This window comes from Molossus molossus, unplaced genomic scaffold, assembly GCF_014108415.1.
Source record: "Molossus molossus isolate mMolMol1 unplaced genomic scaffold, mMolMol1.p scaffold_m16_p_7, whole genome shotgun sequence".
NCBI classification, from domain to species: Eukaryota; Metazoa; Chordata; class Mammalia; order Chiroptera; family Molossidae; genus Molossus; species Molossus molossus.
In genome coordinates, this window is record NW_023425401.1 from 7,174,901 (window position 1) to 7,188,277 (window position 13,377).

The 13,377-nt window shown below is 41.2% G+C and overlaps 1 protein-coding gene across 2 annotated transcripts in view; it reads right to left on the reverse strand.

Moving 5' to 3' along the window:
* Positions 1 to 9,344, reverse strand: part of ANLN (anillin actin binding protein) — a 58,360-nt gene extending 49,016 nt beyond the window's left edge. For both annotated transcript variants that reach the window (XM_036246993.1, XM_036246995.1), the window contains exons 1-2: positions 9,146 to 9,344; positions 2,484 to 2,637 (exon numbers count right to left, since the gene is read on the reverse strand). In XM_036246993.1, the coding sequence (XP_036102886.1) occupies positions 2,484 to 2,637; positions 9,146 to 9,163 (172 nt within the window). In that variant the 5' untranslated portion in view covers positions 9,164 to 9,344. The remainder of the gene's footprint in view (positions 1 to 2,483; positions 2,638 to 9,145) is intronic.
* Positions 9,345 to 13,377: the final 4,033 nt, after the last annotated feature.

A 13,377-nucleotide genomic window follows, 5' to 3' on the forward strand; every position in this document is an offset into this window, starting at 1 on the left:
TTAAAAAATTGTAATTGATGATTTAGAAAACCTGAGTGAAAATTCATGTAACAGCCCTGGCCGGTTTAGCTCAGTGTTTAGAGTGTTGGCCTGCAGGTCAAATGATCGCAGGTTTGATTCCTAGTCAGCGGCACATACCTGGGTTGCAAGTTTGATCCCTGGCCCTGGTTGAGGTCGTGCAGGAAGCAATCAATTGACGTGTCTCTCTCACATCGATGTTTCTCTCTCTCCCTCCCTTCCTCCCTTCCACTATCAAAAAAAAAAAAAAAAATTAATGGAAATTTATCTTCAAGTGAGGATTTACCAAAAAAAAAACCTCAAGTAACATTCTCAAGATACATGCATAATACAGTGATACCTCGGTTCTCGAACGCCTCGGTTCTCGACCAAATCGGTATTCGACCAGGAGATTCGAGAAACTTTTGTCTTGGAATCCGAACAAATATTTGGAACTCGAACTTCCGAGATGAGCCGAGTTGAGCCGAATGGCGTTCATTCGGCCCAGCGCGCCTTGCTGGCGTCATCAGTGTGAGTGCAGAGAGAGAGTCACGCTTTGTGGAGAGAGTCACGCTTTACACTGAATTTAACCCTTAGACATACTGTACACTTTTATTTCTTGTTGAGACTTATGTTTTTCTACATATTATATACAAATTAGGCCAGTAAATAGGCATTTTCTGGGGCTTGGAACGAATTAATCCAGTTTCTATTATTTCCTATTGGTTTCATTGCTTCGGTTCTCGAACAATTTGGTTCTCGACCGTCCTCCTGGAACGAATTATGTTCGAGAACCGAGGTATCACTGTACTTTATACAGCTTAAGACAGCAGGAAGTTAAAGTGCACACACAGAATAAACAAATGTTCCAGGGACTGTTAAATATCACACAGCCTGGTCACCTCATGTACAGATAAGAAAAATCAAGCCTGGAGAAGTTTAGCTACCTGCCTAACATGACACAGCTGAGCTAAGGGGAGAAAGCAGACTTTTTATTTTTAAAACAATCTTTCATAGACAATGATAAGCAAAGGTAGAAGGACACCTGGCTTGAGGTTTAGGAAAGAGACAAGGAATCAAAAAAAGTGACTGAATTAGTTAGCCAATACCAAACAAATTCATCAGATGTGTTTAACAACATTTCACATTTTTTAAAAATATTTTTATTGGATTTTAGAACGAGGAAGGGAGAAGAGGAGAGAGAGAGAAACATTGATGTGAGAGTGACACATCCATTGGCTGCCTCCTGCACGCCCCCTACTGGGGAGCGAGCCAGCAACCTTTCCATGCACAGGACGATGCCCTACCAACTAAGCCACACTGGCCAGGCCAACATTTCACGTTTTAAACATCCATGAACTCCTATAAAATAAATGTTAAAGTCCTAAAATAAAAAGAAGTGACCCAAACATAAAGCATGTTATTTCAACCCAGGAATAAGTTTTAATATATCTCCTAAAAAATTAATATTTTTAAAAAGTCAGAATGCAAATTTCATGAGAGGTCACTTTCATCGGTTGTCTAATCAAGTATTCTTATTCTAGCAGTGACCAAAGTTGTATTAGTGAGAGGATATGATTGCCCTGATCAACATCCATCAAATTAAATATACATCATGAAATTCTGTAATCTTCTATAATTTATTTATTTTCCATTAACTTATCTAATCACTTTTGAAAGTGTTTCTATTTTAACATGCAATACCATCTGGAAATAGAGAATTCTTCAAGTTTACAGTTCTTATGTACAACAGCAAATGCCTCCATTTAAACATTAACTGTGTCTCCAGCCACTGGCTTCCAAGCACACAGCACTCACTATGTGACTGTGTAAACCCACATCACAGTGGAAGCAGGAATCCCTGCACTGGGGCCAGGCCTCTCTTTTTCTGGCTAAATGCTCTATATACAGTACGTGTATATGTAACGTATTCTTTCTGGCTGAATGCTCTATATACAGTACGTGTATATGTAACGTATTCCCCTCCCTTCTTTCAAAATAAATATACAAAAATAAATGATCATTCTATGTTCGTTTCTAAAATAAACTGTAAGCCAGCCCCAAGCCCTCATCTCTGTGATACTCTTTTTCTACCTGTATTTTAAAGTTATACTAAGGGTCATCCCCAGACTATTCCACACTCTAGAAAAAGACTAAGGCAGCTGGCTGGGGAGGCCAGGATTTAGGAAAGAATACGACAGGTTAAGTGTTCCCCTGCTCCTTTATTTTTCTTCCTTTGAAAGTTTTAAGAATAATTTTGGATTGGGGAAAATAAAATTTAGCCAAATAATCTGAACTGTTTGTTATAAGAAACTCTGCTATGGCCCAGTAGGTTCTAGACCTAAGATAAAAAATAACCCTGAAATAGAGAGAGAAGGCTGACCTTCCCCCTCAGAGGCTGTTACGCCTGTCTCCCAAAGGCTCTGATTCCTCTGCACACACCATGAGCTGTTTGGGGCTTCTCTTTAAGGACCTCACAGTCTTACCTTCATCACCAGACAGGGGTTGCTGGTTACTCGCTTCTGCAAGCGGCTCTCTGGCTCGCTTGGCAAGAGACACAGACCTTGGTGCTGCTGTGGGCCTCTCGGCCATCTTTCTCTGAAGATTTTCTCGCCGGGCACGGGTTCGTTCAAGCAGTTTCTAAAAAAATTAATGGAAAAATATCCTCAGGTGAGGATTTAAAAAAAAAAACAAGAATATAGCTCAGAATATCAACCAGCACACTGAAGGGTAAATGGTTCAATTCCCAGTCAAGGGCACATACGTGAGTTGCAGGTTCAATCCCCAGTCCTTATCTGGGCACGTGCGGGAGGCAACCAATCAGTGTGTCTCACTTCTCACTCACATCGATATGTCTCTCTCTCTTCCCCACCCCTTTCACTCTCTCTAAAAATCAATAGAACAAATAAAAAATACCCTTGGGTGAGGATTAATTTTAAAAAAAGAACCTTGAGATGGAGAGGTCATTGTGAATGATCAAGACCAACATAATCACAGTGGCCCTTAGAAAGGAAGAAAAGAGGCAGGAAAGTGAGGGTGAGAGGGAGGGTGACAACAGACGCAGAGGACAGAGGACGTGACTGCTGGCTGTGACGATGGACAAAGGAAACATGAGCCCAAAAGTGCAGGTGGCCTCTAGAAGCTGGAAAAGGAGGGGAAATAAATTCTCTCCTAGAGCCTCCAGAAGGAACACAATCCTGCTGACACCCCGATTTTAACTCAGTAGAACTCATCAGACTTCTGACCTACAGAAGATAATATGTGTGATTTTAAGCCTCCAAGTTTGTGGTAATTTGTTACGGCAGCAAGACTAATACAGCCACTAAGATTGGGGGTGGTGGTGAACAGCAAGAGGTAACTGACATATTAGTCCTTTGTAAACATAAGACACTTCCTAAGAGAAAAAAACCTAAACTATCTTAATGTGTTATTTAATTAAATATCAATATAAAAGTTTTAAGTTGAAATCTGAGCCATTCCATAAAATTAGGAGTACTCCTTTCTTGCCCTGAACACTGAAGTTCCTATGGGAATCGGTGGTAAAACAAACACAAGGCCTGTCAAACAATTCGTTCTCTTCCAAATACACGCAACTAAAGGAGAGGTGCAGATCACTGGCTGGAGTTTATAGACTGCCCTGCAAACACAGACACAGTACACTTAGCAGACATGGAAATTAAACTCCATCTGACCTTTCAAGACCTTAATAAAACAGAATAACAATTGTTTTCAATTCCTCTGAGTATGCAAAAGAAGCATGAGCTAAACTGGAAAGAAAGCTCAACTCCTCTCCTCTCCTTAGGATGATTTTTAACTTCAAGTTCATTGAGCCCTGGCTGGTGTGGCTCACTAGGTTGGAAGTCATCCAGTGCACCAAGAGGTCACAAGTTTGATTCCCATCCAGGGCACATGCCCAGATTGTGGGCTTTATCCCCATTAGGTGTATGCAGGAGGCAGCTGATCTATGTTTCTCTCCCTCTCCTTTCCACTCTCTTTAAAACCAGTAAAAACATATATTTTTTAAAGTTCATTAGAATAAGTGACACTAAGTCTAAATGCTCTGTCACTGAAAGGGAGATTTATGAACCAAGTGCCTTCCAAAACATAAAATCTTCCCCCTTTAAATAAAAGTCTCCTGCAAACTCAAAAGTGACACTATTACACAAATTTATGTCTGATCATTTCCCCCACAATAAAATATTATCAGTCCCCAGACAGAACTAGCCTAATTATATTCATTCATGGACATGCCCACATTCCATTCCAGTCTGTTAGAATACTGGTGAGTCAGTGTATCTTCAGTTACCATGAGCAATGGGTCACAACAAAAGAATGCGGTTATGCCATTCAAACTTACACAACTGTTCTGTTGTGCACTTTAGATCTCAAAATTTCAAGATTAAAAATAGATAAGCAAAAAAAATTCCCTAATCTGTAAAATAAAAACTAGTAAATACCAAAGTTATTAATTTAAAAGGAATGATATATGCATATAAACAGCTCAATAAATTTAACTCACCCTTTCTTATAAAGGTGTATCAGGAATTTAAGGGTGTGTTTATAATGCACATTCCTTCAGATAGTAGGAGTAACAAAATAAAACACTGCAATAACTAACAGGATGGGAAAGTTACTCCAAATGAATGAATCTAAGCTAAGTGAGGTTTATAGTCCCTGAGCAATTTCTGCCACAAACCTGGAATCACTTCTGACAGAAATCTTTCTAGGACGGATTACTGACTTCTCTGCTCCTAAACAGAGCAGATTCAGTATAAATTAACTGATTATTGTCAGTGTACTCCAGCAGCATTCTCTTCTAGTCAATACAGAGATTTTCACTTAATTCTGGAAAATAAGAGAATTACATTCAAAACAGTAACAACATGTTTGTTTATTTTTATCACACACACAAAAAAGATGCTTTACAAAGTATGTTCGTTCATTGTAGCCTTTCCTCTTTTGGTTCCTACACAAAGTCCTGACTTGGCCTGTCTGGCCCTGGATTTCCCTACTGCTGGTCTCAGGCTGGGAGCGGATCTTCAAACCAAGAGGCTAACACCAACGTTATGAGTAATAGGTTTACGTCTAAATTCACCGAATAGTACAATAATCACTAACACTTATGTAAGATTTAATATAAAGTACTTTCACTGTTTGCACACATTAACTCATCCCATTTTCAAAGCCTAAAAAAACCTTATTTGGTAGGTTCTGCTTTCACTAGTGTTTTACAGATGAAGAAAGAAATCAGGCCCAGGTTAAATAACAAGCCACAGGTCGCATAGCTAAGAACAGGGGAGGCCGAGGTCAAACACAGGCTCTTGAGTCTGGGCTCTTAAACGCTGCCATTAACTGTCTTTTGACAAAATCCAATTACTCTTTTTAAGAACTTATTGTCAGAGAACTAACTTCATATCAACATAACTTTTTAAATGCTATCAGCTCTTATCAGAGTATAATAATAAACATCTGCTTAAACTACATGTGCATCCACGAATCAAGATGGAGTCTTTATTTCCAGTCCGTCCACAGAAAACTTTAGAAAGACCCTGTTTAGATACTGATTCAACCAAATGGCAAAAGCATGAGACACTTAGGGAAATCAGAACATTGACAGAATACTTGATATTAAGGAGCTGTTGTTATTTAGGTGTGATAACGACATGCTAATGTTTTTTTCTTAAAGTGCTTAGCACACGCCCTGGCCGATTTGGCTCAGCAGTTAGAACGTCAGCCTAGACCAAAGACTCTCAGGTTCGATTCTGGTCAAGGGCATGTACCTCAGTTGGGGTTCGTCCCTGGCCCTTGTTGGGCAAACAACTGATGTGTCTCTCACATCTTTCTTCCTTCCTTCTTTTCTCTCTCACTTGCTCGCTTGCGCTCGCACTCTCTCCCCCCCCCCCACTCCCTCTCTATCTGAAGATGAATGGAAAAGTATCCTAAGGTGAGGATTTAAAATAAATAAAAATGCTTAGCATTTAGTGATAAACACTGAAATACTTACGTATGAAATTATATGATCTCTAGGATTTGCTTTCAAATAATTCAGTGGGACTAGAGGGGGGATACAGTGAAACTTGGGTTACTGGGTGATGGATGCATGAGCAGTTATTATACTTGTGCAATTTGAAATGTTCTACAATGAAAAAAAACATTGCTGCCCTGGCCAGTTTGGCTCAGCAGTTACAGTGTCGGCCCAAGGACCAAAGGGTCTCAGGTTCGATTCCCAGTCAAGAGCATGTAACTGGGTTGTAGGTTTGATTGCCAGCCCTAGTCAGGTCATTCAGGATGCAACCGACTGATGTGTCTCTCTCACATCAATGTTTCTCTCTCTCCCCCCTCCCTTCCTCCCTTCCACTCTATCTAAAAATCAATGGGAAAATATCCTTGGGTGAGGATTAACAAAACAAAACAAAAACTTTGCTAAAATGTTGTAACAGCTACTGTTGTATGTAATACTTGATTGTATAATTTGTACTGAATGGCTCTCTCCTTATATTAACTTAGTAGAGTGTCACTGGGTGTGCTTGGGGTTAGGGAAACCTCTCTCTGAATAGAAAGAACAGGTCTACCTTTATGAAGCTCACATTCCAGCCGGAAGCATGCTTAAGGGGTAAACGCAAGTGAGCTGAGCACTGTGAAAGGTGCCCTCTCCTCTGAACAAGGGAGAGCAAAGTGTTACAAGAGGTTAACTCAGAGTCTGCAGGCAGAAGAGGCGGGGAGAAGGCTGTGCCAGAGAGCACCAGTGACAACAGGGAGAACCCGGGAAACGGAATGCGGGATGGCTGTAGCCCTTCTCAACCAGAGTTACCTGGAGCATTCAGCCCTGCTTCCCTGACATCAATGTAACGAATTAAAATCTCTGCTATGCTTGTAGCATGGCATGGGAAAACTGAGAAAGTTGTCTCTCAATCTCCTGTGTTCTATGGTTCTGGTAAGAAACACTGGTTGAGAAAGTCGTTTTAACTGACTTCCAGTCCTTTTCAGACAAGGAACTGTGCCAGTTCATTTCACTGTGCAAAAATGTTATGAATGCTATAATTAATGGTTGGAACCCATTCAAATAGTTCACTCACCACCAATTAAGGAAAAGATGTCACAGCCTTTTATTCCAACTGCAACAAACCTATCTTTTCATAATACAAACCATACATATTAAACAACACATAGTTCTGAGTCAACACATAGAAAATGAAAGGTTTCTTTCAAACAAAGTTTCTTTCAACTGAGATTTGTACTGCTTCCTAATGACATTTTTAAGTAAAATGAAGTATAGTTTTCAGCCAACTTTCAAAATGCTTTGTTCCTGTTACGTAGGAGAATAATAAATATATATATATTCAGAACACACAGGACTGTTTTAAGAAATCCTAATCTGTTAGTAACTTTAAAAAATATCCCTTTTGGCCCTGGCCTGTCTGGCTCAGCGGTTAGAGCATCGGCCTGCGGTCTGGAGAGACCCGGGTTCGGTTCCCGCTAAGGGCATGTACTTTGGTTGCAGTTTGTCCCCGGCCCTGGTTGGTCGTGCGGGTGGCAGCCACTCGATGTGTCCCTTTCACGTCGATGTTTCTCTCTCTCTGTTCCTCTCTCTCCCTCCCACTCTACCTGAACAAAAAGAAAAATGGAAAAATGTCCTCAGGTGAGGATAAAAAAATATATATATATCCCTTTCGCCCTGGCCGGTATGGCTCAGCAGTAAGAGTGTCGCCCAAGGACCAGAGAGTCCTGGGTTCGATTTCGGCCAGCACGTACCTCGGTTGTGGTTTGTCCCCACCCAGGTTGGGCTTGTGCGGGTGGCAACCAATCAATGTGTCGCTCTCACATAAATGTTTCTCTCTCTCTCTCTTTTCCTCCTTCTCTCCCTCCAGCTCTATCTGAACATTATTGTAAAAATATCCTCGAGTGAGGATGAAAAAATATATATACACATATATCCCTTTTAACTTCAACATAAGTGAAAAATATGGTGTACGACCAGCCCGATTCTTTAAAGCTAATCCTGGATTTTTGTTAGAGTTTTTAAAAGTAAGGTAAACCAATTGATGTATTTTCTCCCAAGATGATGTGAAACAAAAGTAAATACTGTTGTTTGAAAACAAGTAATCTCTAATTGTTGAAACTTTTAAATATCTTACACTTCTGGAACTGTAACTACATTTCAAAACAATAAAACAGTATGACTACTCTCCACAGCACTTGAGTTTTTTTTAAATATTTTTAGGTCCACTTTGCAAAAATTCAAAAAAATAACAGTTCAAAACTTGCACAACCTAAAGAAAGAGGAAGAAGAGGGAGTGGACAACAGGCCACACGAAACCCCTGAACTGTACATCCTCAACCAGAAGTCAAAGCTACTGAAATAACCACACAAGAATGTAATTACTCCGTATTCAATTTCCAAAGAACGAAAGAGGCGTTAAAAGTTGCTGTGTTGTTAGCCACACACACACCAAAGTTTCTTTCTTCATGTTTTTTTTTTTACATCGTGGGCTAATGACTTTGGTGTGCACATAACTCGGCTAGCACGTCTCCTTTCAGTTTACGGGTCCACCGGGGACGAAACTTCACCCCGGTTCTGGGCAGGGCGACTGGAAGGAACCCATGACTGCGGGAAGGGATGCGACGGTCTCCGGCACCGGTTTATTTTAACGCGTCGCCGGTCGCTCCGTGAGCAGCGTCCTTAGATGCACGCACAGCCCCTCCGCGGGCCGCACGAGCCCCGCACGCCCCTTCCCGCCCCCGTCCAGGCGGCGGTTGCACACACCACGGTGAGTCACAGGGCACCCGACTCCACCCGACGGGCTGTCCCGCTTCCACTCCCGGGGGAGCAGGACCGTCACACCCCACCCTCGCTCTGCGGGTCTGGGCTCCGCAGGGCGTTACCATAAGGACCTGATGTTCCTCACTACCTCTGGGACACTCTGGAAAGCGGCCTGCCAGAGAGCCCCCCGCAGGAAACCGCGGACGAGCCGCAGGGCTGCGGCGCCACAGCCCCCTCCCGGCGGCCCCCGCGGGACCCCGCACGCCCACTCTGCGCACGCGCGCGCACGCGCCCTCCGCCCGGTGGTCCCAGAGGTTGACAGAAGGTGGGAAGGGAGGGTCGGGGCCGAGAAAGGTCATGCCGGGCTGTGCCCGCAAGTTTTCTCACCTCCGTAAACGGGTCCATCGCCCCAGGCTTCGCGTGTCGATTGCGAGACAATGGAGACGGTGGTTCAAATTCAGAAAATGGAAAGAAGTGAGTCCCGGTTCAGTGTGTCACTTGGAGGGAAAAAAAACAAGGAGTCCGGGGCAGGGAAAGTCTTCCCAACCGGCTGTCCTCGCCACCGCAGCCTCCAGTGTCAGGCTTGGACTCCGGCTGCCGTTCAAATTTGAATTTCAGCGCCGGGAGCCGCGCGCATGCGTGCGGGCCGGGGCCCGCCCCCGGCGCTGGGTCCGCCCCCGGCGCTGGGTCACGTGGCCTCGCCGGGCCCGCAGGTTCCCAGGGCGGCCCGGCAGCTTTAGCTCAACCTCCTCCTGTAGCCTGGGCGGCCGGCGCTGGCGGGGGTGTGGTGCTCCCGGCACATAAACTGCCTCGGGGCCCGAAGCCCCACCCTCAACGCTCGCACACCCCACCCGGTGTAAGCCGGTCCCTTCGCCCCGGTCGGGTTTGGGCGTTCTGCCTTCCTGCATTCTTAAGTATAGGATTGAGAGCCCCTGTTTCGGGTGAAGTCCCCCCGACCTTTGGGCCTTCCACGGCATTCTCTCCGCCCACCCTTACGTCACCCCAAGGGGCACTGCAGGCTTGACCTTCTTAAAGGGCAGGTCTAGTGGGTCCCCTGGACACATGGGGCTAATGAGCGGGAACCCACCTTGGACTCTGGAGGCCCTTCTCATTGTGAAAATGAGGCTAACATTAATTAGACTTAGTAAAGAGTGTTACCCAAAACTCCTGTTGCGCTTCCTATTTTAAATCCTGCCCAACTGCAACAATGGTAGATCTGGAAGGGTTCTGAGAAGCGATCCACTTGAATCCTTCCTTTTACCTCTGGGAGAAAGGAGACCCTGAGACGTTAGGTAACCAACCGGTCCAGGAGAAATGGAAATCCCGCTCTCAGCGCATGGCCTGCTTCCCGCCTCTAGATCAAACCGTGTCTCATGATTATTCTTTATAGATTACTCGCAATGTAAATAAAATGCGTTACCTATCACATTCCTTTCTTAGCAAGTCCGCTAGGGCTTGTTGTAAGATAACAGCTCTTAACTTGTTCGTTTGAAAAGTAACACCACGTAGATTACAGTGACTTGCCCAACAGCTGAACAAACTCCCAGGTAAGATGTTGCAGTATAGTTAATAACGTTTGCTCCTTAAACAGTCAGTAAACACTATGAAAGGTATTCCACCAATAATACCTCTAATTGGACTTTTGATGCTGTAAATTGTAGTGAAAAGAATTGAATGTGAGGAAGAAATTCCTTGGGGTCTGCTCACCAGGACCCTGTGACCTGTTACTTGAGGCAAATCCTTTAACACTGTTTCTTAAACCTTTTGGGGGAGTCATGAACTCCTTTGACAATACAATGAAAGTTAACCTGCTGACTAGAAAAATGCCCATTCAATCATAAACTGTTTATCATAGGACTTCATGAAGTTCATGGTCACACAGGTTGGTTAAGAACCTCTGGTTTAGCCTCTTTGGAGTTTAGTTTACTCATCTGTAAAACAGAAATGATTAACTTGCACAGCTTTCCTCAGAGTTGTTAGAAGGATCAAGTGAAAAATTGAGAGAGATCCAAAGGTATTCTGTAATAAGTAATAAGGCACTATCCAAGTGTTTGGTGTATCCAGCTATTAAATTTAACTCAAAATATGCTACTTAGAACCAACGAGAAAAGATGCTTGAATTTTTTTTTCAAGTGCTAAACTGGGAAAGGGTGTGTATATTGGCGGGAGAGAATATGTTTTAGGCAACATTGGAAAATGAGTCATTAGAAATTTATGTAGCCTTGTGCCTTTTGGCTTTGGCTTCTGTGAACCCCGGATTCTTTATAACTAGATTCTAGTCGTAACTAATAGATAAATAAAGCACCTAGTACAGCATAGCTACTTGAAACATTTTGTTTTTCTTTCTTCACAGTCCCCCTATGTCTTTGGTCTTGACCCTGATGATGATGATAGCAACCACCACAACAGTAGCTACAATTTGTTAGACACCTACTATGCCAGAAACTGTGCTAAATACTCAGTTTCACTCTTCAGGAGTACTGCAGTGCTCTCCCATGGTGTCTCCTTGCTTCCATTCTTACCCCCTTGGTAGTTCATTCTTCGGTTTATAAGCTAGAATTACTTTTCTCCTTTTAAAATTGTTATAAAATATTTTGTTTACAAAAGAACATAGTAAATAAAATAGATAATCATGTACCCAACACCTAGCTTATAAAATATGTAGTCTTATAACTGAAGTCTCCTCCATGTCCCTCCTTAACACCATTCACCTTCTACTCCCTGGGGGTAAAACTATCATGATTTTCGTGTTTATCATTCCCATGACATGTATTTTTATTATATCTACATATATAGCCATAACAATATGTAGTTTTACATAAATTTTATTTCACTGTACATTTCTTTCTGCAATTTTTTGCTCAATATTCTGTTTATGAGATTCATCCTCATTAATAGCTCCAGCTGCATGTCATTCATTTTACTGCCATATTCTATTGTATGGGTATACTTATAATTTATGTATCCATTATCCTATTAATGGACATTTGTTCACTTCCAGTTTTTCATCTCCAAGATCCCATGATGCCATGAATATTTCTATGTCTCCTTATACACACATGCAAAACTTTCCCTGAAGTAATATACCTAGGAATTAGAGGATCATTTCAATAAATACATTTATATTTCAATATTATTGCCAGCAACTAAAAATAAATTGCTCTTCAAAATGATTGTAACAATGTATACTCCAATCAGCAGTATAAGAATATGCCTGCTACTCCAGTGCCTCCCTAATACTTGGATACTTTTTGGATTTTGCCATTCCTGTTTGTGTATTACTCATGAAAGTAAATATAATTTCATGATTTTTTTGGCCTTTCCAGTGCCTCCCTAATACTTGGATACTTTTTGGATTTTGCCATTCCTGTTTGTGTATTACTCATGAAAGTAAATATAATTTCATGATTTTTTTGGCCTTTCATTTTTCCTTTTCTGTGAATTTGAACTCCATATCCTTTGCCCATTTTTTGATGCAGTTATTTGTCTTTCTTTTATTGATCTGTAGGCCTTTTGTGTTTTTTTTTACTATTTTCCAGGAAAGTAACCATTGCTTTATTTTTTTGGCTTGCAAATATATTTTCCTTTGTCTTTTTACTTTATGATGTCTTTGATGTTCATATATGTTTAATATTAATATAAATATATATTTTTTTCTTTGAGGTTTGAGCTTTTTGTGTCTTAAAAAAAATCCTTCCCTGCCTTGAGGTGATAAAGTTATTCCCCCTTACTTTCTTCTAAATATTTTAAAGTATAGGTTTTTTATGGCTTTGTCTTTAAATTATCTGGATTGATTTTGTTTTTTATCGGGATAACCAAATGCCTTAGCAGCAATTACTTAACTGTCCATCCTTTCCCTACTGACCTGTAATGCCACTTTTGTAATATATCAAGTTTTCTATTGTGGGGCTCTTCATTCTGTTCTCCTGGTTTATTTCTCTGTCCCTCTCCCAGTATCAAACTGTCATAATTATGTGTTGATATATAGTAGAACAAATTATTTTTCCCCCATTCTTCCATATAAATTTTAGGATCAGATTGTCAAGCTCCATAAAGGAAAAAAAAATCCTCTTGCGATTATTCAGGGAAATTATACTGAATTTATCACATAATTTGGAGAAAATTGACATCTTTATGATATCAAGGCTTTGCATTCATGAACATGATATATCTTCCCTAATTTAGTCCCACTTTATATCTTCCAAAAATGTTTATAGTGTACTTCCATAAAGATCTTTAAACTATTTGATTTATTCCTATTATCTTTTTTGTTGTTGCTTTTAAGTTATATTTTTAAACTATCTATTACTGGTGTGAAGGAATATAATTGATCATTGCAAACCTATGCACTATGAGGGATCTTTTCTTAAATGTAAATTATGCAGTTTATTCCTAGTTTAGAGTCAGTTTATGTCTTCCATTGCAATTAGAATACTATCTAAATTATTTATGATGTCTACAAATCCCTACATGATCTGGACCCTGCCTACCTACTTCTCCTAATATCCTAATATCCTCTGAATATAATAATATGCTCCAGCTCCATAGACTTTTTTTCTGGTCATTAAAAAAATGCTAAATTCTTTCCTGCCTCAAGAACTTTTTATTGCCTAGACACT